The following is a 26,769-nucleotide window of genomic DNA, read 5'->3' on the forward strand; positions in this document are numbered from 1 at the left end:
TGGGTGCAAAGAGTTTGAATCAGTGCTCAAACAAAAGAATCATCTTTTGTCCTGCTGTTTCCCTAGAGTTTTCAGTAGTAACGTCATGCCTCCCTTATGCTCACAGGAGTGGATAAGAATCTTCCAGGGCAGAGGGATGAATTTTGACTCTTTGTAAACTGAACGAGGTCTCTTTTGTTGCTGGTAGCTGTTTTAGATACACTTAGACACTTAATACAGTTCTGAGGAGGCCCTTTGTATAGCCACATAGTATATTAAATTAATATAGTCTATGTAATATATATTTAGTCTCATAGATATAATAATTTAATATTTACCATAATTATACAACTGTAACTTCTGAACTCAGAAAAATAACTGTTAAATGACAAATCAGAAGTCAGTGTTTCAGTTGATGACATAAAAATAATTCATTACTGCTTCTGTACAAGTCGTTCTTTCCAAGGCAGCTGTTGAATATTTCTCTGAAGCAGATACAATAGTTTATGATTTAAAACTGTGAACTATTTCAGTAGTCTTTTTTTTTGCCTTTGGAATACTTGCAGATAAGCTACATTCATTCACTCTGTTATGCTATTTATTAGTATAATAAACTTACCTGATGATCTGACAAGATGTAGAGTATTATATATAATGCTGGCACAAGGAGATAGCAGAGATCTCAGGGCAAGTTGCAAGGTAAGCCTGTGTTGTCAGTAGTTCAGTTTTTGTAGACTAGTTTCTGGCAGGAAAGAAAATTAATATTCCAATTAATAATTAATACAGTGTTGTGATAAGATTTATTCCAAATTTTCATTTTATCTTTTTAGCTAAAAAATTTATTGCTTTGGATGACTTTGTTGAAATTACCAAGAAGTATGCAAAGGGAATCATCCCATCTAACCTGATTATGCAGGAAGAAGAAGATGATGAGCTGGCAGGGAAGAGTCCTGAAGAATTACCCCTAAGACTGAAGGTAAAAAGGCAGTATGGAACAGGTTGTGTTGAATGGCCTCTTAAACATCGCAGACAAAACAGGAGTGACTTGCACTTCTCTCTCAATACTGATGTTTAGTCTGTATAGATCAGTACAAGAATTGTTGCTGTAACTTCTTTTTGGACTTGACCTCATGTATATGTTTCAAGTTTATTATATAAGAGTCATGTATTTAAAAGAAAGTGACAACAATTTTCCCTGTAAGAGATCAATCTACCTTCATTGTGTCTTCAGTGAGGATTAAAATGTACCTGTCATCACTTCCCTATTTTTATTATAAATGATGTTATATGCTCCATATATTTCTAATTCAAACAAGGGTGCAAGCAGGTGGAAAAAATTATCCATAGCATGAAAAGGTTCTGTTATGACTGAATTGAAAAAAGATGAACCTTGCTGCTTCTACATTGATACTTCTCTAGACAGTGAAAGAAGGGAAAATTAAGGTGCATGCCTTCAATACTGGCATAAATTTTAGGTGAGGTAGGGGGTGTGTGGCCGCTGACCTGATGTTTTTTGCTGCAATTTTGTTTGTCCATTATCATATTGCAGAGGTGGGGGAAAAAGGGGGGAGTGAAAGGTGTCTCTTGACAAGCTTTTGCATGGCTAATTGTCTGATAGAGATGAGTTTATGAAGAACAGAGATGCCTTCACAAATAAAGAAGCTTTTGCTCAAATCACTGGGGCATGTGTTGTCCCAGTTCATCACAGTGCCACAGGTATTTGCTGGAACATTCTTGGCTTTTCCCCTTGAATAATAAAATTAAAAGATCTGGGAAAACATAGAAACTGTTATTTTAAGGGGGAAGGAGGATTGATTGCAGCATCTAATGTCCTTATGTAATATTTGAATGTGTGTTTGAAAAATCCAGTACCTTTTAATTGCTCTTTTGTAAAGTGTATGGTTGGTTATAGGGAGAATGTTCAATCCAGCAGTTTCTCTGTTGTCCAGTGACTGTGTTGGAAAATGCCACATAAAATAGGTAGAATTTTAAGATCCTCTACAGTTACTGTTGTGGAGTCAAAAGAATCTGTAAATGTGTAGTAATTGAATTTAACATACTCCTGCTGCTTCCAAAATAGGTTTTGACAGCTGCATCCCTAGATGCTTGTGAAGGATTGTTTAAAGATAAAACCACAGCTGTAAAGACTTCCTGTATGTGTATATGAATCATAATCACTACTTCCTGCAGTGTATATGGATGTATATACATATAGAATGTATAGCATAATCCTTGCAGAATGTGGCAGTTACACACTTTAAAGTATAGTACTTGGAGCTCAAGTAATGACTTAGATAGTGCAGGGCTGTAGCCATGTAGTTTATCTTCAGTATGAAGTTAGCAGAGCAGAATATTTTACTAGGAAGCCATTTAATTATATGTGTCAAAGGTAATGAAATACATCTTGCCTGAAATCAAAATTGGCTCTGAGCTTCGTCTGAGTTAATCAAAATGGAGCTAATAATCTCAGACACAGTAATCTTATTTTATTGGCAACATTGATCTGATATATAAATCTTTCCATGTTAGCTGAGGTTAGACAACCGGCTGCTACTGCTTCAGCTCAGAATGTCTGTGATGTAAAGATACAAAACTGCTCTTTAATAAAATGCTTCTTTTTCTCTTTCCAGGTTGTAAAATATCCACTTCATGCCATTATGGAAATTAAAGAATACCTTATAGATATTGCATCAAAGGCAGGAATGCATTGGCTGTCTACCATTGTTCCAACACACCATATCAATGCTCTCATCTTTTTCTTCATCATCAGTAATCTGACAATTGATTTTTTTGCCTTCATTATTCCATTAGTCATATTCTATTTGTCCTTCATTTCTATGGTGATTTGCACACTGAAGGTTTTTCAGGACAGTAAGGCTTGGGAAAACTTCCGTGCTTTGACTGACTTACTGCTTCGTTTTGAACCAAACCTAGATGTTGAGCAAGCTGAGGTGAACTTCGGATGGAATCACTTAGAACCGTACATTTATTTTTTACTGTCAGTATTCTTTGTTATTTTTTCCTTCCCTATAGCAAGCAAAGACTGTATACCATGCTCAGAGTTAGCTACTGTCTCAGTTTTCTTCACAGTGACAAGTTACATGAGTTTAAGCACGTGTGCAGAACCTTACACACGAAGAGCATTAATGACTGAGATAGCTGCTGGTTGCTTATCCCTACTGCAGGTATTACCTGGAAATTTTGGCTACTTGAAATTCTTAGGTAAAACCTTCTTTACAGTGCCTGTAGGCCATTTCTTTGTGATCAATGTAAGCATCCCGTGCCTTCTGTTTTTGTACTTGTTCTATCTTTTCTTTAGAATGGCCCAACTACGGAATTTTAAAGGCACCTACTGCTACCTGGTCCCATATCTGGTGTGCTTTATGTGGTGTGAACTCTCTGTGGTCATTCTGCAGGAGTCCTCTGGCATTGGGCTCGTTCGTGCATCCATCGGTTACTTCCTGTTCCTCTTTGCACTCCCAGTGCTGGGTGTAGGCATTGCACTGATGTGTCTTGTCCACTTTATTAAGTGGTTTTTGTCTTTGGAGCTCATGAAAATTGTAGTGACCCTGGTTTTGTGTGCTGTTCCTTTGCTCTTTCGATGGTGGACAAAGGTTAACTTCTCTGTAGTTGAAGTGGTTAAATCGCTCACTCGAAGCTCGATTGTGAAACTCATCCTGGTGTGGATTACAGCTGTAGTGCTGTTCTGTTGGTTCTATGTATATCGATCTGAAGGAATGAAAGTTTACAATTCCACGCTGACATGGAATCAGTATGGTTTCCTCTGTGGACCCCGGGCCTGGAAGGAGACTAACATGGCACGTACTCAGATTTTGTGCAGTCACCTGGAAGGACACCGAGTGACATGGACTGGGCGGTTCAAATACGTGCGCGTGACAGAAATCGACAACAGTGCAGAATCTGCAATAAATATGCTTCCATTTTTTATTGGCGATTGGATGAGATGCTTGTATGGTGAAACCTACCCTCTCTGTGATCCCAAAAATGTTACACTGGAGGAGGAAGAATTGTGTCGTCTGAAGTTTTTGACAAAGCATAAATGCCACATGAAAATGTTTGATCGGTACAAATTTGAAATAACTGTGGGCATGCCTTTCAGTAGCAAAAATGGAAGCAAGCCTATAGAGGAGGATGATATAACCAAAGATATTGTGCTGAAGGCAAGCAATGAGTTTAAAAAAGTGTTGCTGAACTTGAGGCAAGGGAGTATAATTGAATTCAGCACTATTCTGGAGGGTCGTCTTGGCAGTAAATGGCCTGTCTTTGAACTGAAAGCAATCACTTGCTTGAATTGCATGTCTAAACTCCTACCTGCAGGGAGGCACGTGAAAATAGAGCAGGACTGGAGGAGCACAGTGCATAAAGCCATTAAATTTGCTTTTGATTTTTTCTTCTTCCCATTCCTGTCAGCTGCATAATGTGCTCACATATTATTTTGGTGGTATTTTCAGTGTCCACTGCATTTACACTACAAAAGGTTTGGCTTCTTAAGAGAAAAGAAAAAAAAAACAGCAAAAATCTACCATACTGTAGCAATGCTCAAAAAGTATGCTAATATAGAGCACTGGTTGAGTTTTGCAAGTGTACACACCGTATCCTGACCTTAAGCCCTGTATGACTGAAGTAATATATAGTACTTTAATATTACAAACCAATGCAGGGGATCACTGCTGACTAATTGCATGGAAACTTTTGTCCAAAATGGATATATTGCCTGTGGTACAACACTAGATGCATTCACTTGCTCAATGTTAAAAGCACTTTACTCTTTTAAGTATTCATTTTGTGCCCATTTGTATTTCCACAGGTATGGTTTAGAATAGGTAGCTGACAACAGCTTTTGTTGCATTTATTGCTTGTATTTATTTGGTGTTTTCTAGAGAAAAGTGATCTTGGAGTCAGTTCCTGGTAGTGATATTTGCGTGCAGCAATCACTGTTTCACTATTTGTCCACAAGATAGTGACCACTGTTTTTTGAAGGGGCACAACATTTCACACCCCAGCAAGGTTTTACAAAGTCCCCAGGCTTCTACTTTGCATTAAATATTGTGTATGAAATTTGCTATTTGTCTTGATTGGTTACACTAAGGTATAGTCCATGCTGGTGTGTGAAAGGCAAATACCAAGGCTGGTATTGAGATGGTACCAGTAATGGACAAGCTACAGCAACTGAAAATATCCCTAAAAGTCTATAGTGGAAATGGAAATAGAATTTTTGTTTAATTACTTGTATTTTGCAAATAAACATGAAGTACAAACTTGAATTAAATGGGTACAACATTTGTTCATTATGCTTTGATGCTGTCACCAGTTTGTGTTGTGCTGATAGCAGCTTTCACTGAAAAGTATGATTTAGAATGTTTAAAATACTCTGGTGTGAGATACTTGAAGTTGCACTTGATGATTTTGAAGCCAGCAGTAAAATCTGGTGTGCCATGTGAAGTTTTTGTAGCTGTGCAGTGTACACATAGTGCTTCCCCCTGCTTTTGTTGTGACTTTGGACCTTTTCTGGCTACTGTGGCTGCACGTCACAGATACATCCTGCCATTTCCCTCACTCCTCCACTGAGCTGGCTTTAGATTCATTTTGCCTTTGTGTGTCAGTGATCACCAGGACCAGGGAGAAGGGCTAGCAATGAAAACCTGATAGAGAAGGGGAAGCTTCTGGGGACGACAGTGAGGCAATGGCTGCAGAGCTGTATCTGGGAGGGAGACTTCCAAAGGCACCTGCAGATGTGCTGCCAGTGCCCAGGGCAGAAGCCCCCGAGTCCATCAGAAAAATCTATGAAGTAATCTTTTCTTCAGGGTGCTTCTAGCTTTGAAAATTTTCTAGCTATCTCTGTTTCAACCTGGGGAAAAGGAATAAGATAGCAAGTAAATGCAAATTTTGACAGCTTCCTTACCCAGGCCCATTTTGACTGGAAATAAGTCAAACTTAGGCCTTTTTCCTCATTTTCAGAACATCCATAGGCTCTTTAGATACCCAAACATTCTTCCTAGCTCTGAAATCTAAGCACAAAAGATTTTAATTTTTAAAATTTCTTGTGAAACTTCTATCTTTGTTAGGAACAAAAAGGCAACGGTGTTGGGATTCAAAACTAATGTTAAAATTTCTCCTTTTAGCTTTTACTCTTTGTATGGATGTCAACTTAGTGACTTAGTGTGGTACATTTTGAATGAGTTGTTACATGTCCTGAAAATGAAAAAGTGACTCAAGTCAGATACGGGAAGTTTTGCAGGAGGAGAGTGAGTACTTGATTTCTTTGGAATGAGTTGCTTTTTACGAGACAAAAGGCTTAATCTTGTTACCTCAGTTCCCATCTGTATCATAATAACTCTGAAACTTGTATTTCAGTCTTTTTTACAGAAGTGTTAGAGGATATTGGCATATAACTGCTACTAAATATGCAAACTTAGAATTATTAGCTAAAAATCTCTGGTTGCTCAGAGGGGGAGAGCTCCTTCAAAAATACTCATATCAATATGGGTCAGATTCAAAGTTAAACAATTACCCTTTATGCACTTACATAAATAAAAGAAAAACCCAAAGCCAAACTCTGAATTACCTAGATCATAGGAAAAATAATTAATGTGCCCTGTAGTGATGGATTGATGGGGATACTTGTATTTTTCAAGTGCCTCTTTACAGCACAGGTGGGAAATTTTGCACAGTAGCACATTGAAGGTAATTTTCCATATATTTTCAATTCTTCAGTGCAACCACAAGGGAGAGAGGAAGAAAATTTTACTGCAAGACATTTAAAAATGCCTTTTAATGCTAGTTCTTAAGTGTTTCTCCTTGTTGCTTTTAATTTTTTATGGAAAAAGAGGATACCTTAATGGTAACATGATGGATTAGGTACCCCATTGTCTTACCAGTCTAGTATTCCAAAAAAATCTTTTCTTTCTAAAGTGTGTCTTAGCTGACAAGCACAAAATTGCTGGAATTTAATAATCAAGGTGTTTTTGCAAAGGGTGCCTGTATTTACTTTGCATCTTGCAAGCAAACAGAGCACAAAATAACTTTGTTCCATTCCTGCTACAGCTCTGTATTTCAAACTAGTCCATCTCCTAGGCTGGAGCGGCACAGAATCTGGAAGCTGCTGTTAATTATTCAATTAGTCCTACATTTATTATTTTCTTACTCAGTTTTCAATATATGATGAATTACAAACAGTTCCAAAGGCAGGTGCCTTTTCTCTAGGCTGGTAATTCAGTATTTTGAATTGGTATTAATTAATAGAAGAGGAGGATATTACATGGCTATTGACAGTTCTAAATTAGTTCAGCTGTTCTTCTGTAAGTTCAGTTTTAGCATTTAGTATATACAGAATTTAGAAAAAAATATTCATTTGAATTTCATCTTCAATGTAACATGAAAAAGTACTGTTTGTTCTCCAAACTGGTACATTCTTCCATAAGCACAGAAAAACAGCACAACACATACAGATATTCTGAATAACTTAAGAGCCCACTCTGTAATGACTAACAGCATCTTGCAGGAGGCAAGAATGCAGAGTTTTGCCCTGTTCTCCCAGAGAAAAAATTGGTAGATCTGTAGAGGAATTAAGATGTGGTTTTATTTCTTATAACTAATGGATCTTTTAAGTTCCATAAAATAGCTGTTATTAACTGGAAAATTGTTGCATTTTTTTTTTGTAACACAGGGTAACAAGTATGTTGCCCAAAGATGCTGTGGCTGCCCTGTCCTTGGAGGTATTTAAGGCCAGGCTGGATGGGGCTCTGACCAATCCGGTGTAGTGGAAGGTGTCCTGGCCATGGCAGAGGGGTTGACAGTCCCTTCCAACCCAAACCATTCTGTGTTTTTGTGTTACTGTTGGGGTAGTGTAGTGCTTTCTTATATTCTTACACTGAGCTGCTCATCTGCCTTCTGGCTTCTCTATTTCCACTGAAAAAGGCAAAAGAAGTTTCCAGATAGTGAACACCTTTTCAGCACTTTTGAAACCCATTGCAGCCTCTCAGGGTAAGGCTCACACCCAGTAACAGCTGAAGGAAGTTGAAAAGCTGTGCTCCAACCTCAGCTTCACAGCTGCAATTGTTTGAACAGCAGATGGATATGAAGGAAAACCAACAACTGTGTCAATGAGTTAGAAATATATTAATTCATGCAGCAAAAATTGGGTGCAATTTGCCAGCTTGTAAGGAGATAACATACCTGTTCTGGTACTAACATATAAACAAGTGTTGTGTGCAGATAGGATTCCTGGGAACCAAACACCAAATCACATCACTGTTTATATGCATTAAGATGGTTCATTTATTTTCATATTATTACTCAAAAGCTTTAATTACCTTTTACTCTAGAAAACGAAATCATTAGTAACCTGCAGTTCCTCTTATAAATCATAGCCTGACGTAGAAAAGATGAGTCACCTTTCCCTTAAGGATGGATGTTAAGCACTGAGAAAACTTGTGGTTTCCTCCCCTCTAAGCTTCAATTTCAAGTTTTGAAGCAGATCAGAAACATAGAAACACTGCTTATTGCCTTTAAAAAATACTTTACATGAGTATGGAAGAAAATTGCGTATGTATCTGCCCACTGACAGCTACATGAAGCAGCTTCTCTAAGACTGGAGCTTCACAACACAAATTTCAGCATTTTCATCTAACAAAAGTTTTCATTTAAATCTGTACAAGAAGCAATGATTTTTACTGTACATAATGATCTGAGTGCTAAGTTAGTTGGGGTGTTTCCTCTGGGCTGAACTGCTGCTGATGGAGCTGAGGATCTTTGCAATCCTTCTGAAAAATATGTGTGTGTGTGTGAATATATGGTGAGCAGCAGGGTGATTAAAAGAGCACTGAGCAGGTGAGTTCCTCATTCTTGTCAGCCACACAGGGCAGGGTTTCCTCCTGCTAGTGGAGTTTTTAGTTTGTTGTGTTTTTGTTGGTTGGTTGGTTTGGGGATTTTTTTTATTAGTAATGGCTTTTACACAATCAAAAACTGCAGTTAGTAACTAAGTATATGTAGCCAAGTAGGACCCTCTGAAAAGGATGTGTCTGTCCAGACCCATTCCTGTGCCACGTTTGAGCTTATCAGTGGTACCAGGGGGCACTGCAGAAGAAGCCTGCCTGTAATGTGAGCAGGTGAATGATCTCCTTTCACTTTAGTTTGCCCACACCCTGGGCAGGTAAGTGGTCCCTGGAGCTATCCTGTCCTTGGGGCCCTCAGGACCAGATGTGAGGTGTCCCTCCCCCACCTCTGCTACCTGGTAGACTCTTTTAGCCCAAGCTCACCTCCCAGATGACCTGTGGTTGAGATGTGAGTTCCTTTGCTGTCTGTCTCGCTTTGCAACAATAAAATAAAGTAGTGAAACTCCAGTGCATTATGGCTCATTCTCACTTGCTAAAGGACAAGCGTGTTTTCCTGCAGTTGTATCCAAAGAATGGGCCATTACCTTCAAACTTGCAGAAAAAGGAAGATCTGTTCCCAGGGCAGTGAGAATACCAATAATTCATGACTTGCCAGCCAACAGCCTGCCTGAGGCTGATGGCTGCACACCTGGAGACGTAGCAGTACCTGCTCAGAGGGCTTGCTTTGCTTCACAAGCTGCAGCAAAAACAACATCCTCTCTGTTGGGTCTGTCTGGATCCTCTGCACCAGCACATGTACCGCCTCTTGCATCCTCCCTTCTGGAGGTCCCCACTACATAGAGAAAAGAAAACCCAAAGGTTTGTGGATGCTTCAGTTTGATGGGGAATGATTTACCAAGGGAGACTGTATTCCATTAGTTTTGAACATTCCCACGTGCCACCAGTAATAAAAACTGGCCCAGCTTAATGCCGAAGTACTCACTCCAGTGCCATAGTGTGCTGGTGTCTCTCTTATTATGGGTCCATTGCCAACAGGAGCTCTCCAGTGGGAGGGAGATTGTTTTGTTTATTTTTTATTGGTGCCTCATAGATGCTGCTGTGAAGGTCGAGTCTCAGTGATGAAAAGACTTTGTGTATAGCCATGGTGAGGTGACAGCAGCTTCTGCTCCAGAGAGCAAAGTGCTTTAATAGTGCTGTGTTTTCAAGGAGATCTTGAACACTCCAAGAATGTGGTAAGCTGCTTTGCCACCACATTCCCCCCTCCTCCTTTCTAGGCTGGAGTATGATCTGAGAAATTCTTGGTAAGCCTTGAAAACAATATCTGGTCTCAGCTATTTCCAAGCTTATCAGAAACATTGTCTGTTCCCAGGAATTGGTAACAAGCTCCTGTTTTCCCTATGACCAGTGCTCCTCCTCCTCCTCTTGCTGCTGTACCTTGTAGCCACATCTCTGGAGGCAGGTCTTCTCTTCCTTTTTAGCGATATCACTGCACTTGAAATACCTATTACCCCCAGGAGCTCCTTCTCCTCCAGCTGCTGGTGCTTCCTGCTGATCCCCTGCTTCAGGATGTCCACGGCAGTCCCAGAAGTATCAGCCTTGACTAGGACAGGTGAAGAAAACTGAAAATACATTCCAAATTAAATTAATTGATTCTAATGTTATTGTGCCATAAACATAAGATGTTAACAAAGCAATTTTGATTTCTCCCTCAGTCTTACAAGGAATATCATGAAGGGCAAATAGTTCCCCATATGCAGAAATATGTATAGGGTAAAGTACAACACTCACATGAGTACATCAAACATCATGATGATCAGGGAGTCTCGTATCCCAGTACACAAATGCATTAGAACAAAACTGTAATTCCAATTTCTCTCTCATCAGGAGCCGAAAGATGTGCTGGTTTGAAGGTAAACCAGGAGGAAAAATGAACCATACTCAATTACCTTCAGAGAGATTTCAGGTTGGAGTTATAATTTTGTAGAAAGATTACAATAAATGTGATGATACACAGAAAACTGGCTTAAACCCACAAAACCAGGGTACAACCTGGCACTGTGTGTTAGGGTAGTGGTCACAGTCTTGTCAAGTGGCGTTGCAGTCCTATTGCAGTGATGGTTGCAGTCAAAAGGGGTGGTCCTGTGGAAGCTGTGGTCCTCCTCTAGATCTGTCCAGTGGTGGCTCTGGTAATGTCCAAAGTCCCCGGTTCTGTCTGCTCAGGTTCAGGAGGAATGCTCAGTACCTCCCCCTGGGCACTGTTTCACAAGGGAATGATGGAATACTGTGAGTCATGGGGTATTTGGATGTCCTTGACAGAGATAACCCCTCAGGATGGGTGGGACTGTGCTGGTGCTTCCCAGGAGAGGAGTTATCACAGCTGAGCCACTGGTGTGGTGAAAAACACTACCCTGGTGTTTGCCTTTTCTTCCTTATCTCACTTAACACCCAGCTTGTAGCCTGAGGTCTCGGGTGTGCCCTGGGGCAGCTAATGAGAATGAACATCATTACAGTTTGTCAGAAACAACACTACAGTCTGGGAGAAAGGGTTTTGTGTGAGTTCTGGCAATTCAGTCCAAGTGGAAATGTAGATCACACTTGTGAGCTCTGGCTGTGCCAGCTCTGAACTCCTGGGGGTACACTCTGTCTTCTGCCACAAAACACTCCTTGCTTCTTTTGCAGCTCCACCAAGGCACTGGGCAACCACTCCACAGCTCATGCCATAGCTGCTCTATTTCCAGTTGAGTTCCTGTGGTGTTGCCAGGGCATCTGATTTTATTCACACTCTCATGTCAGCTGATACTACTCTTAACCCTGTTCATGAATCTTTTAATTACATGTTCGTACATTTTAGAAAAACAAATGAAGTTTTATGAAAAAGTGGTCTGTATGGGCCACTAATAAACCTAAACTTCACTTAAAATCCTTTCATTTCACTGCCAAGTTTGTAGCTTAATTTGGTTGGCATTTTGTTTGTCATGAGGCTGAATTAGTTGGTATTAGTGACATCTGCCTTGGCTTTACAGAGATGTCAGTGAATGATGTACAAAGGTAATTACCAATTCACATTTTCAGTATTAATTATTGGCAGAGATTCAGTTCTTAGCTGCAGTTTGATGCCAGAAACAACACAGTGCATCACCCACCTGTTGGTGAGTTATATATACTTCTTCGGTATGTTCTTTAAAAAGTCAGAAGGTCCAGTCCTGGGGAACCCAGGAGGTCGTGTCCTCACGCAGGGGCATTAATTAGCCTCCAGAGAAAGCACCTCTCTGCCTGGAGCCTCCCTGTACTGGTTTGCTTTATCTAGTCAGGACTTTTTGCAAGAAAATGGTACGTTTGCTAGTTTGTCAGGGGGCAGGTGTCCCCTGGCTGCAGGGAGCAGGTGTGCCCAGCTGGCAGGGAGCTCACCTGGCGCTTTGCCTCCCGTGCCATCAGGTGGCACTCCAGGCTCATGCGCTGCTTTCCTCCCTCTGCCGCTGTCTCCAGAGGGCACCGCCAAGGAACAAAAGAAGCAGGGTCTGGTTTTATTCCATTTCGAAGAGGAAATGCAGTTAGGAAAAAAAAAAAAAAAAAACCTCTTATGAAAAATAGATAACCATTTGTGAAGCCGACTCCCTGCCAGATACAAGCAAGTTAAACAAATGCCAAGCAAAGGCATCATGGTGGAGTGTTCCTGCAATCCAAGACTATTAAAAGAGAGAAAAAGACCTATTTTTTCTGTGTGACAAAAAATTGCACAATGATAAATGAACAGCATATGAAACAGCGCATGGCAAACTTATAAAAAGTGCAGCCTAGCTGATTTGAAGCTCAGCAGGTTTTGAGAATGTTCCTGTCTCTAAGATCTTATAAAATAAGCCTGTCAGCGTCGATCTGCATTGTCTGGTTCGGTAGTATAGTGAGTAGTGACAAAACACAGTCCTGACGGTGCTGCTGGTGGAAACCCTGTTTTTTCCTGCATCTTTACATCTCAGATAAAAAAGAATAATAATTATGGATTACCTTTAATATTATGGAGCTTAAATCTTTTTATTAACTATTATCTGCACAAGAAGAAATAGAGAAAATCTGTGGCAGAGTTTAATAATAACTTAGGTAGAAGCCATGCTGATTTAAGGGAAATTCTAATTGCAACTCTTGCTTGACATACCCATGGACTATAGTTAACACAAGGTTTGGGAATGTAGAAAACTTGTGGCAAGATCACACACCAGGTAAAGGCCAATAAGAGAAACACTGTAATACTGATTTGTCATCTTTTACAAATAAAATAGATAGATGACAGCAGGTTGCTAGAGTTGTTTTGTTCTATTTTTGTAGATGGCAGGGTTTTTGTGCAATAATAGCAAGTTTGGCAACAGAAAGGGCCCTGTAAATGTTGCTGTTAACCACGGGAGACAGCAGTACCTGACAGCAGGAGCTGTGTCATGCTAAATTAGAAAGGGCTTGAACCAAGGCCACAGAGCCCGTAATATCCCGGGAATCACTGTGTGTCGATCTCAGCATGGCCTGTCTTTATCTGAAATAATTTCGTCACTTTAAAGGGCAAGGCATTTCAACAAAGCATCTCCTCTGTAGTTCCTCTCTCCCATTCCTCCCTCCCTATTCATAGCTGGTGACAGCAGAGATGTTTCCACGACAACAAGCCATGCTGTTGCCTCAGGTGACAAACTAACTTCAATAAATAATCACTGAAAACAGCTTCAAACAATTAATTAGATAATGGAAATGTTATTTTAATAGGGCTTAGATTCTTTGGAAGCAGTCTACACACCATGTTCTGATCAAGAATTTGTCTATAATCAAAGCCAAAGCTGCCATCTGAAGGTCAGGATGGATATCACTGTCTGAATACTCTACGAACAAACTATCTTTTAAAAAAATTCCTTCAAGTTCAAAACCAGAAGATTCAATTCAAGATTCAATCCAGAAGATGCAATGCAAAACAATTCAGGGGTTTTTTTATTTGTTTGTTTTGTTTTTTTTTTAATTTTCTTCAAAGAACATACTGGTAGGAATTTACCAGCTTGCTCACTGAAGGCAGTCCATGGTTGACACGCTCCCCATATACCCTTGCACCAGTGTGACAGACAGATGATGAACCCAGCAATTGGTTTTGCAATAAATGGATTTTTCAGTTTTCTCTTTACTGAAGAAGATGCTTTCCTAGAGTTATAAATGGAAGATTCATAAATCTCTCCTAATACTGCTTCTAGTAACAGTTCAATTGATCTTTAATAGTTGTTTAAAAAGTGAATCTCCATGGAGTGCTTCAATCCTATAGCCTGAAGTTTCTTTAGCCCAGGGCAGCTCTTCTGTCTAAGCTTAGATGTACACAGTGTTTAAGTGCAGATGGATACACTCAGTATATGCCTGTGCCTTATATCACAGTCCTCATTAGCATGGGCACTCTGTGGGGTAGTAGTTGCCCTGACAGAATTTCTTTTTTGCTTTATTTATGCTATCAAGTGTCTCCAGAACAGTGCATCTATGAAGCAAGAGCGAGAAAGACAAGGGCTGCCACCTTTCCTGTCCCACCAAGTTTATGGGGTGTGCAAATACCTGCCTTTGCAGAGCCAGATGTGCTCCTACTCCTGGTTATGGATTGTGCTCATGGGTTAAGTCCTACCTTTCTGTGCAAAATATTTTCAGTCTGTGCATGAGGGACTCTGCACCGCTCCTACTGCGTGTTCTTCTCAGGCAGCTCCCTCTGGGGGGATTAACAACACTCCTTGGAACTCCCTTTGCAGGACAGCGGGGTTCATCCCTGTGTGTCATCACACAGCTGGGAACAGGCCATTGAGAACAACAGAGAATGGAACAGAATGTGCACTAAATACTGGCTTGAATGTTTTTGAGGCAGAAAATAGTGAATAGTTGAAACTAACTTTTGCAGATGCCCTGTTGTTTTTGTTTTAACTTTGTCAGGTCAAGGATGAAATCCAGGTTTGCTGCATGGTAAGGAAACCTTGAAAGAGCTGCTGTATGGGGTGTCCAGATAAAGCAGGGAGAGTCTTGACTCCAGTTGCCCAAATCCTTGGAAGAAAAGAACAGGGGGAAACGTGTATCTGAGGACTGATAATTAAGGTATTACCTGGAAAGGGAAAATATTGGAATTCTAAGCTGTATAAGGGTATACATCCTGCATCACAGCAGCTCTTCCAAAATGATTGCAGCCCTATGCTAATATCACTCTGAGTTTTCATTGTGGAACTTCTTTATTTCCCCTTGGAAAGCTTGGAAGGTCTTGCTTTGATCCTATGGGCATAAGATCAATGTACAAAACCTCAGGGTACCTCTGCAAAAAGATGCCTTTTCTCCACTTCTCTTCTGGAGGGAGAAGGGATGTGGGTGTGGGCCATGACAGCACCCTCTCATTAGTGCAGGGAAGGGAGAAGGTTCACCCAGGCACCTTTGGCAGGTGGATGTGCATAGGGCAGTTGTGTTGCTCACGGGCTTTGTGTCTTGTGCACAACAGCTGCCTCTTTGTGGTGGGTTTTATAATTGAAGGTTTAAACAGTTAAACTGCTTTCTTAATGCATTTGTGGTTGCTAAGATACAACCTCTTCAGTTGCGTAGTTCTTCCACTTGAAATACAGCACACTGGCAAATGGGGCTTTCCCCTCTGACAGCCCTGGAGAGGAGGACCTGACAGGGCACTTACCCCAGTGCCAGAAACTGCTCCTGCAGCCCCTGAGGGGGCTGGGTGGTGCCCAGGAGGGAGTAACTGGTGGGTTTTACTGACTTCTGGCCACTGTATGTGGATGAATGAATGAATGAATGAATGAATGTATGAGGTGGCTGAAAGGTGAATGTGGGGAGTCAGGATGTGGTAGAAGGAAAAGCACAGAGAGAGCAGGCAGCACAACAGGCTAGCAGAGCGTGTGGGATAAGACTGCAGACTGACTCTGTAGAGAAAACAGGGGAAATATTTCTATCCCCTTCTTTAGATAGCCTCAGGCTTCAATTGTCCTTCTCAAGAAAGAATCATCTTCTCTGCTCTTTGATAATGATGAATGGATCTCAGGAGAGTCTGGTTTTGGGACAGGTTTGACAAGACCTTGGGGATAAATTGTGCAGGGATAGATTTCTTGCAGTTCTAGAAAGTGATTAGGAGATACAGATTTAAAAGTAGTGCTAGATTCCTCAAAATTCATTAGCAATATTACAATTGTAGCTCAAAATAGCCAAATATTTTAAAAGGAAGCCTTACAAAGTAAGTGGAGGAAGGTGGTATAAAATAGTGTAGCTTATCTCTCATTTCATGCTAAAGTAAGTCTTTACCTGTGAGGGTTGCAGAGAATATTTTGAACATGTTGACAGAGCTCAATTGATGCAGCAACATCTCTCTGGGTTTGCAGATCAATAGCTGTGAGAAACAGAGAGTGCAGCTGTTCACCCTGGAAAGGTGTTAGCAGAGATGTCAGAGGATGATAATTGAACCAGCAATGTTCTCCTCCCCACCTCTTCCACAAGGCAGTCCAAGATGTGCATAAATTTTCTGTGAGCATCACCTCCTGTATTGCAAATAGATCACAATGATAGAATCTCTCCTATCTGTGGGAAACCTCTGCTTCTTTCTGCACCTTCCCACTAAAGTGAGGAGAAGCCTGGTCCAGAGCACCATGCAGATCTGCTGGAGGTGTTCAAGCCTCACCAAAGGGAAATGAAACCAAGAACCTGCCAGAGCTGTGGTGTTAGTCGAAGTTACCAACAATGGGGTATCACTCTGGTGTCTTGTTTGGGCAGCATTTATATTATAGGTATAGAATGGAGGAATATTAACCTGATTTCTCCCAATCTGACACCCAAATTTCAATTAAGGTTACTTTTTGTTTTTTTAATAATTTACAGTGTTTTCCCCTCTCCCCACCCCTTCCCCCCCACCCCCTCCCCAAATTGTTTCTCCTTTTTGTCAAATGATGACGAAGCCAAAGAAGGTGGTGATGTGGTTTCTGGAGTTCTCTGAGCTAAGTATTCTTCTCCTTGAAGCACAGTCATAATCCATATTCACATACCAGCTGAAGAATTTGGTCCTGTATTTAAAGTTGATCTGCTTGGATCACGCTATTGCATGTGACATGAATGTTAGTAGTATGATTAAGTACTAGTTTTAAAACAAGGAGTGGCTGTCCAGGAAACCACCCTGCATACTTTGATCTGCTGCAGGGTTTATTAGTTTGAGCAGCTGTGTTATAAAAATAATGTATAGTATTGTCATGATACTTGAAATAACTGCTTAATGGAATTGTTGGTTTAAGGATCTTGTCCTACTCATTGACTGCCTCAACTGGCAAATAGCACAAATAAATTAGCTGTATCTAATGTATAAATTAGCCTGGCTGATCCATGATCATGGCATCTTTCAGAGCTGAGGGAACAGAGTTTATGCAGTCAAGCGCTCCATAAATTGCTTTGTATCATGGATCTCCAACTGCCTGAAGAGTTGGGCTCACTTTCACATGAGTAAAAGTTTGATCCTCATCCAACCTGAGAGAAGGAAAATACAATTTCACTGCTAAGAAATGCTTTTTCATGATACACTCTGAGAGCAGACTATTTCAGAGCTGGCCTATACAGAACTTCCAGACCATTTAATGGTTTCACAAGACCTAAGAAACATACCAAATCCCTATAAAATTAGGCCCATTCCAGTAATCCTGGTTCTGCCACATGAGCAAGGTAAGAGACTTTATGCTCTGATTTTAGACTCAATACAATTTGCTGACTAAAATAAAAAATAATTCCTATTGGGAGCGGGAGCAAATTGATAATAATGTTACTGAAAATTGGATATAAAGGCAAACAATCCTTCTACTTGCCCTCTCAATCAGGGGCAACCAAAGGCTCCAACCAAAGGCACCGAAAAGACTTAAAGCAGCACAACATCCTGGCTGCAAACAGCAGAAGCAGGTGGCTCACACCAGTATCTCCCCCAAGCCACAAAGGGTTACATTGCCTTATGTAGCTACTAAATATGCGTGTGAAAATTTCAAAAGCATGTGAGTGAGCCATCTGGCTCCTGCTCCTACTGGGTATTTGGGAATGAAAAGGGAAACTGGAAAGGTAAATAGTGTATTGCTTGATGTGTTGATTTTCAGCTGAGATTTCTCTCTTCAGAGCCTAGTCATATTTGTCCATCTAAATGAGTGGGATTGACTGTGTCTTCCCAAAAACGGGTGAAAAAAATTGGCATGTAAGCTCTGGGAAAGCTGTGCAAAGCCACACTGCCTCATGTAACAGCTGAGGCAAATTTATTCTGGTCTGCATCCAGAAAAAGCCCTCAGCCTCTCAGTGTCTAACTCGTGTGTAAAGATGGTGGGAGGCTTCTCACCCCTGCACAAGCAGGATCAGCTGCCTTGATCTAAGATTCCAGAGAGCTGCCCCAGATCTGGGGCAAGCATCATGATCACCACAGAGAGTCAGGCATCAGCAGGTCTGGAAAGAGAATGGTTTCCTACCCTAAGTGTGTGTGCCAAGCCAGCCTTTGTTGTTGTTGTTTTTTATTATTATATTTTATTTTTCCCTGTGGTAGATATTGAGTGGTGGGAGAAAGAAGGATGCTGCTCAGCTGGTAGCCCTCTGGTTTGTCACCTGGGCCAGCACCTGTGTCATTTGGGAGGCCAACCTGGCCACATCCCTGACATGCTCCCATGGTTGGAAGGTCTCAAACCTGGCCAGTGATTGGAAAATATACCAGTTTAAAATTTATTTTATTTTATAACTTTAGCCAGTTTTCACAGAATCACAGAAGGAACTAGGTTGGAGAAGACCTTTGATATCAAGTCCAACCTATGTTTGCTTTTGCCCTGGAGGAAATTAGAATTTCCAGGAACTAGAAATTAGAGTTTCCAGGGCATTGTTCTACCAGGTGAAGGCCTGATGAGGTTAACATCTCAACAGACTGGGAGGAGCCCAAAAGATACCCAAAAATGTAACGACTATCAGCAGAACATCATCAGCCATCAGCAAACATCAACAAACATCTACTTCAGGAACTGCCCCCTGGCATGGTTAGAGACCTGCTCCAGAAAAGACTGATAAGGAACCCAGGGAGTGAGAACCTAATTAACATCATTAACACCAGAGGCGAAGAAATCCAGATCCAGTAGAAAACCAAACACTAAGAACTCTGTAACCTGGAGCCAATGAACATTGAACCAATGAATCTCTAGGGTCTTAACTATATAAAGTATTCAAAAAATCAGGTAAAATTCATGTGTCATGAAATGATTTTCTCTGCACACCTGGGATAAGTGTGAATGAAATGTTTTCTGTTGCACATCCTGGCCAGAACAACACCCTGGCCAGAAATAAAGTAATGCCTTGATTCTCTAATGCTAAAAATGTTAGAGGACAGTTGTTTTTCCTGCAGTTTCAGTGACAACACCAATGCAATTTTTTTTACCTGTGATTTTGTGTGTCAATTCACACTGATTCTGTCTACAGGAGATGGAGACTCAAGCCTCCTAAAGTCCAGGCTGGGCTATGAGCAAAAGAAAAAGCTGGTCCCAGCACTGAACCCTAAAGCATGTCTCCAGCTCTGCTAAAGCTGCCCTCACTCTTCATCACACAACACCCTAGTCCCACTCATGGCATGTGCTCCCTCCTCCACCTGCCACGACACTTGAGGTTCCCACAGTAGCTTGCCCTCTGAGTCCTGATCCCTGTGACTCTTCCTCCTCTGCAAAAGGAGCTAAAATAACTCTTTCTTGCCTAGCTTAAAAATAAGCTATGCCTTGAAGTCATCTATTTATGCCTTTTTTTGGTTGTAGTTTTATTGAAAAAGCTGGTATTAACATATTTATATTTTTATTCAACAACAGTTAGCTAATTTGTGCAACACAAAAAATGCAGCCATGAACAACAGCTTTCAAAACAATCAGATTTACCAACTTTACCATCACTTACTCTACACCACTGAAAGCTCAAACTAAAAAGAGAAAAAAAGTTGGAAACGTTTACAATGATGATGTTAACTTTCCATACATTCAAGAAACCAGGAAACCGATCTGTAACAGTGGTGTCAAAGACAGGAACGGAATACTGGTCTTTGAAAGGCTTCTATTTATTTCCTCTATATTTACTTCATGGTATTTTGGTTGGGTATTTAATTGGTTTTATAAAGCTCCAAAGATATATTTGTTTATTTAATTTTAACATGTTCTTTTTGGTACCCAAAGCTGTGATAGAGTAAGGTACTTCAAATTAAAAACAAAAAATGGTTGTATTTAAGATCTGTTTTATAATAAGTTATCTACAGAATCTTACTTGAGAATGTTAAAAGCTAAATATATGTTTTACAGTATCTCTAGCTGTAAATGCCAATATGGGCTGATAGCAATTTTTTTTTTTTTCATTTTGAGCTGCAGAGATTAATGGAGGGGGCCAGAAGTCAAAGAAATTGTATGACACCCTTGAAGCAGTAGTTTGGCATTAACAAGTTCTCTATACAATTTACCACACTCTTAAACCTTTTTTACAAGGAAGAAGAAAAGGAAAAGGCAATTTTGTTAAATTTCATTAGAATAAATATGTACATATACTGTCCATGCCTGCTACAGCACACAGTATTTTATAAACAAACATTCTTTGTTCCCTTTAAAATCACCCTACACATTTCATACCATGTGTTTAGTGTGGTTGGAAACTGGTGCACGTTTTTGCGCTTCTACACACAAAATATACAGCATTGATCTAGAAAATTTCAAACAGACAGATTTCAGGTGTGGTGTTGAGATGTCATATAAAAGCTCTAGACTTTTTCTTTTTTTTATTTCTTGTAAGCAGATTTTCACCCACCCTTCCCCCAAACCAAAATACAAAAGCATGCAGATCCCTTCATCAGTACATTCTCCACTTACCAAGAAATCAGTGCATAATGGCTTAAAGACTTTTTTTTTTCTGAGGAGTGTTAATATGGGCAGATTAACAGGTCATGTGAGTTGTGCTCTTTTATTCATGGTTAGAGTAGGAATCCTTTGGGATATTGAATTTTCTGCCAGAGCTATTAAGGGTGCAGTAGAACTTTCCCTGCATTAAGAGGACTTCCTGCCCACTGCACCATTCCTGTACCATTCCTGCATGCCCTACTTTGTGTGTACTTTCCATTTATGTCACTCATCATTACAAAACAGAGATTAGGTCTAACAGCATTTCTGTGGAGGAAGGTTTTGTTAGGTTTTTCATTTGGATTTCTCAAATTTTCATTTTTCTCCAGGACTAACTTTGTCTCCCAGAAGTGGCCTGGATTAAAAGCGTTAAAATTCACTGAGCAACGCTGCCTCTCACAGTGCCATTCTTTTCACAGTTACAGATACCAGGCATTGCCTGTACTCCCCAAAGGCCAGGATTAACATAACCATTCTGCAAACAACAAACAAGGGACTTTATCAAGTGTCTAGCAGGGATGTAAGTTTGTTCCCACTCCAGTTGGATGCTGCCTTCAAGGAACATTTCTAGCCAAGGTTTCCAGAACTCCAACCCCAAATGGTAGCACGGGTTTGTGTGTTAATTGCCAGTCTGTGTCTGACCAGCCAGTCCCTGCAGAGTTGCAATGCCAAGTTTTTTAATAGTCGTCACACAATGAAGATACTACTTACTTTTTTTAAACAGAGCAAAGAGAACCATGAAGAATAAACTTCTTTTAAAAGCTGGCTGAGTAACTATACGAGTAACTGTAAATCCACTTACTCACTTGGGAAGGTGAAGCACAAAGTAACGTGATAAATAAATAAATAAATAAATAAATAAGAGGGTAGTGTAAAGAAGGGAATGGGATGGGTGAGATGGGGCAGCTTTTCACCAGCAGGGATTCTGCTTCCAGCTCTAACTGTAATGAGGTCCCTCCAATGTGCCACAGGCTCTAAACGGATGTGGCTATTCATTCTTTCAAACAGGCTCGGCTTAATTGAAAGACAGGAAAACAGCACTGGAAAAAAACCAATCAAGAGATTGAAGCAAAAAGCTCTAACAATGTGGTAAATGCTGTGCACTGCAAAAGCAGGAAGGGCACCAGAACACCACAGTCCTGCAAACCACTGAGACCCTTGAAAGGATGGACAGGAGTTGAGGAGCCTCAGTCCTCCTCAGGAACATTCCTAAACTGAATAAATACCCCTGTTTGTTTAAAGGAACCGATACAGACCACAGTACTGGATTTGCACTCGTGCCTTTTACTCATACAGTTGCAGTGATGGAAAATAATTGGCTTGCCACCAATAATGATACAGGCTGAGGGATGAAAGGATGCAACCTACAAATCCCACCACAGAAGCCACAATTTTTGTGAAGATCACATCCTTCTACAACTGTCAAGAGGCTGGTTTGTAAATATAGAGGGATATTGATAAATCTAGTGCATTTCTGAGTTCACTTTATCCTGAAATATGTACAGATTGTTTGTCGCTGCTATAGCAATGATGTTCTCGGTTGGGTGCCATGCTGTGTGCAAGATCTTCTTAGTAAAGTCCAAACTGTCAACACTGATGTCATCTTTCCTCCGTTTGCCTCCAACGCAGACTCTCCGGGGCTTAAGAATGGCTCGTGGTTTACTGCTCTCGCGGGAAGCCTCCAAGGTGACATCCCGCTTGGTGTTGCGGTCAAACATTCGGAAAAAGTTGTTATACGCACCTGTCATTATCACACTGCAGAGAGACAGAGAGAGAGCGACAACAAAGGCAGTTAAACAGCAGCTTGTGCAAAGCCTACCAACATGACTGGATCAGGACAGCTGAGTTTGACCCTAGGGTTAGCTGTCTTCTGGTATCAGATGGGAAACAGTAAGGAAAAAAAAATGGGTTTTCCCAGTTCTCCCCAGAATGAAGTTTCCTTCTACCAATGCCTTCCCCTCCCTTATTATTCAATGAAAATTACAGTTACCTCAAATAATGTCTGTTCCCTGACATCATGAGAATCACATCACGAGATAATAAAAGTAACATGCTTTAATAAATTATTTTTAATTACCCTCCAGCTTTTTATGAGTGCTTAAGGATCATACATTTCATGCTTTTTCCCATTCTCTGGAACTTTACCTTTAATGACAGCTGAGTTTTACCATGATTCCAGAAACAGTCTAAAAATTCCCCACATATTTCAAATATTTTGATACAACAGTAATGTTTAGTACATGATTATATATTTTAAAGAGTATTTTGAAGAAGGGTGCTTCGAAAGGTTCTGAAAAATCACACTGAATTTCCACATGTAAATTCTTTCCAGATGAAATTCTTTTCCCTGCTGAAGCCACAGATCTTGCAAGTCCAGATATCATTAAAATATATATCTATAATGCTTCTTAGAAATAAACACACTGGTGACAGGATTCTGGCATTTCTTATATGAAGTTTGAATGAAACATCAAGTCAGGATATATTTCTGGGTCTGGGAGAAAGGGATAGAAAACACACCTCGATCTGTATAAAAATTACCTCATTAATCAGCTTGCAGTTTGAAATAATAGATTGCCAGTTGCTTCATTCCTCTAGTCCCTAGGGGAGGATATTTTGTCACTAACTTTAATGAATTCAGGATTTCATCCATGGCCCTCAGGTTATTGGATTAGCATAATCATGGGTTTCAGAGCCTTGTTTGAAAGCTCATCCCCTATGAACTTTTTCCATATGTGAAACCAGGGCCGCTCTCTACTCTCCTATCTCAGCCTCAAACAGGGTGGTTTTGTTCTGAATTTCCATTTTGTAAGAGGGTATCCACCCCAAATGGTCAGATCTCAACAGGAAAAGCTGTACAGTTTTAACACTCAGGCAATCATTAACTATTTGCCTTTCTAATAGAGCCCAAAAGAAGATATTTGACGTGCGTGGCATTAATAAACAAACCTCCATCTCAAATGACAGCTGCTTTCACACTTAGCTGTTGGGGGGGAATCTTTGCTGAGCAGTAGATGGCCAGGGAAACATGGAGCATATGGGAGAATCTGGGAGAACTCACAAGCACCAGCCTTACTCTGCACCACAGACATTCTCTAGCTGATTAGATTAGATGCTCCTGGACTCAGAAGTGCCTTGCAGTGTGTGCCCAGCCTCCAGCCAGAGCCCTTGATCTCATCGGGGGCCATCAGGAGTGACTGTAATACAAATGGATGATCACTGGAAAAGCACAAATGTGAGCTGTGCCCTCATTGCTGTGATTACAGCTGGGGAGGGAGCAGAGCAGGCTCCAGAGCCGCTGCAGGGTAACTGGAGTGGGTGAGCTGGGTTTGCACACTGGGCATCACCCAGCTCCACGCTGCTCCCGTGTCTGCTGGGGCCATACCGCAGCAGATCCCGCACTGAGCCCGAGCTCACTCACAGCGCTGCACAGCACACAGCGTGGCACAGACAGCCAGCACCCTCGGCCACAGCTCAGCTGCAGCCTTCACCTCATGGGGAGGGGCTGCTCCCGGGGCTCTGCAGGGCGCTGGCTGCTGGGGACACTTGTCCCCGCTTGTCCCCGCTTGTCCCCATCCAGCCCCGGCAGGGAGCTCCTCGCTGCTCTCCGGCAGCGGGACCCACCCCTGATGGAGAGGATTCCCTTCCCTTCTGTACCCGCAAAAGGCCTGGCGCAATCCTGCCGAGCAAGGCACAAGTTAACAACACCACAAGCTAAAAAACAGGAGTCACCGTGACAGCTTGATAAAATGTATCCCAGAAGCTGCAGAAAGCCTATTGATCAAGATTAGTGCCCATTTCAGAAATTGAATCAACAGCAGTAAATCAAGTGTTTCATTCCTTCCAAATCACCATGTCTTGTCATTATAGCTCTTGCTGTAATGTTTATTTGCAACATGAAGAAGTAGAGGTTATTTCATATCTCAGCACTAACATACACAATTTGTGATGCAAACAGTCCATCTGTATATTTTCCCCCAGGCAAAGTTTCGAAACAGGTTGATAATGCTGGGGCACCCCTGTGCCACAGGCTGTAGAGCTGTGGCTCCCAGGGGAAAGAGGAGCATCCCTCCTGATGGCAGCAGGAGCTGCCAGAGAAGCAGTTCTCATGCTGGCAGAGTACCAGTGCACCAAATGCAGAGAGAGGTGTTTGTTAAGGGTCTTATTTTAGAAGGTTTTGCTTACAGTAAAGCTGCCTTTACAGTCCATTTGCTTTTTAATTTCTTGAAGTCTTGCATATTTTTAAAAGTCTGCTTTCTTCAGTTGGATTTACTGCAGTTATTTTTTTTAACATATGTAGATGACTGCTTTTCATGCTGGCCCTATTTTTCTGCAGTTTAATGGCTCAGTAAAAAACAGCATTATGTAAATGAGAAAGTGCCCATTCTTGCTCAAGGTCACAAACACAGATGGATTACAACCTTACCTGCTGCTTAAAGTAATAAAAGAGAGTGAAAACTAGATGCAAGCCTGCAATTTTTTCTTGTTCAGGAAAATACAATGTACAATAATGGAGTCTATGTGATAAGGAGATATTTTTTTAAATAGTAGAATATAAATTGTAACTCAATGTAGGAAGAGTCTGTTCTGTATTCCCAGACACTGCTCTGCACAGCAGTGTTATGATGAGGACTTGCACAAAACCCTTGCAGGAGAGGCTGGTTCAAGAAACCAAAGCCCTTCATTCGAAACAGCTCACACTATTTCACAGATGTGTAAGGCAGTAGCCTAGAAAAGCTGTCTAACCACTTTGAATTTTCCTTAGAAGGCAGGTTTATAAGTCGTGCACAAGGCCAGAGGTGCCATCATCTCCACCATGCAGAGGTTTTTAGGACACAGAACAGGCTCCAGTGCACCTTGAGGAGCAGTGCACTGATAGCTCAGGCTGGAGCAAAGCTGCAGCCTGACTGTATCAGCTCTACTCCTCGGCTACAAGCAGCACAATTACAAAAAACCCCAAATAAAACAACATCACACCCCACCTCCCCCAAACATTCCCCCCAAATCAGACAAAAAAGCAGGGAAAACCCCCAAGGGCTGCAGCATGACTACCAGCACCTACATTTCACCTTCTGCACCTCATCCAGTGTTCTGGAAGGACAGACAGCACCCCATACCTGCAGGGCCCTGAATGCATTCACAAACCCTCAGGTTTACCCTCCTGCGCTGCCCCAGGCAGGGAACACTTTCCCCTCAGCACAGGGCTGCTCTGCAGAGCACCCCGAGTATTCTCTGCTCCCCCTCCTCCATCTGCTCCAAGCAAGGTCCTGGCAGTTCTTCAGGTATGAGTGTTTGGAGTGGCTACACAAAATGCTACTGGCCATATTTGCTTATCCATGATGCGATCTGAGGCATCTCACAGCCAAATTTCAGTCCTCATGTGGGGTCACTGGGGCCCAGTCTTACCCCTCATTTCTTTTTTACCAGAATAAAAATGTAAAAATGTAAAAATGTATTTTTACAGAAGGTAAAAGGGGAAAGGGAAAACTCCAGTGCAGAGCAATCCCTACTTCTATTGACTTATCTTTTCACTCGCTCCCTAGTTACTGTTCTTTTCCCTTTTTCTTCCCCTCTGGTTCTGATTCTGTCTTTAGCACATTTTCCAGACAGGTTTCCTTTTTCCCCTCTCTTAATTCTCCCCTCTTCTTTCATTTCCATCTATCCTGCTCTACAACTTTAAAAAACCCCACATTATCTGCTTCTCCCTTTTCTCCCGTCCCTCTAAAGTCTGTGTTTTACTTCTGTAAGTCTCATTCTCACCCTTTCTTGGTTATCTGCCCCTACCCTCTATTCTTGAAGACTACTTCCTTGGCTCTCCAGGTGTTTTGACTTGCATCCCTGCCTTCTTTGGGCTGAAGGCTGTGGAAACAGCAAATCCCCAAGAACCAAAGCTCATTTGGGCAGGAGAGGTAGTTCCCAAACTATCAGACCATTAACTGTACACCTCCCATCCAGTTCAGGCTTCTTTACCCTGCACCACATTGATCTGTCAGACAGGTTGTTTAAAATTAATTTTGAAAAGAAAATCTGTAAAATCTGAAATA

The 26,769-nt window shown here is 41.2% G+C and overlaps 2 protein-coding genes across 9 annotated transcripts in view; one reads left to right on the forward strand and one right to left on the reverse strand.

The window, feature by feature from the left end:
- The window catches only part of WFS1 (wolframin ER transmembrane glycoprotein), a 33,395-nt gene extending 28,126 nt beyond the window's left edge, over positions 1-5,269 (forward strand). For all 4 annotated transcript variants that reach the window (XM_033513655.1, XM_033513656.1, XM_015624984.3 and 1 more), the window contains exons 7-8: positions 810-955; positions 2,610-5,269. In XM_033513655.1, coding sequence (XP_033369546.1) covers positions 810-955; positions 2,610-4,418 — 1,955 coding nt within the window. In that variant the 3' untranslated portion in view covers positions 4,419-5,269. The remainder of the gene's footprint in view (positions 1-809; positions 956-2,609) is intronic.
- A 14,315-nt stretch (positions 5,270-19,584) lies between these two features.
- The window catches only part of PPP2R2C (protein phosphatase 2 regulatory subunit Bgamma), a 132,889-nt gene continuing 125,704 nt past the window's right edge, over positions 19,585-26,769 (reverse strand). For 4 of the 5 annotated variants that reach the window (XM_015625106.3, XM_015625104.2, XM_015625102.1 and 1 more), the window contains one exon: positions 19,585-22,480. In XM_015625106.3, coding sequence (XP_015480592.1) covers positions 22,189-22,480 — 292 coding nt within the window. In that variant the 3' untranslated portion in view covers positions 19,585-22,188. The remainder of the gene's footprint in view (positions 22,481-26,769) is intronic. The other variant, XM_015625103.2, reaches the window with a different exon arrangement.

This window comes from Parus major, chromosome 4, assembly GCF_001522545.3.
Source record: "Parus major isolate Abel chromosome 4, Parus_major1.1, whole genome shotgun sequence".
In the NCBI taxonomy this organism is placed as follows: domain Eukaryota; kingdom Metazoa; phylum Chordata; class Aves; order Passeriformes; family Paridae; genus Parus; species Parus major.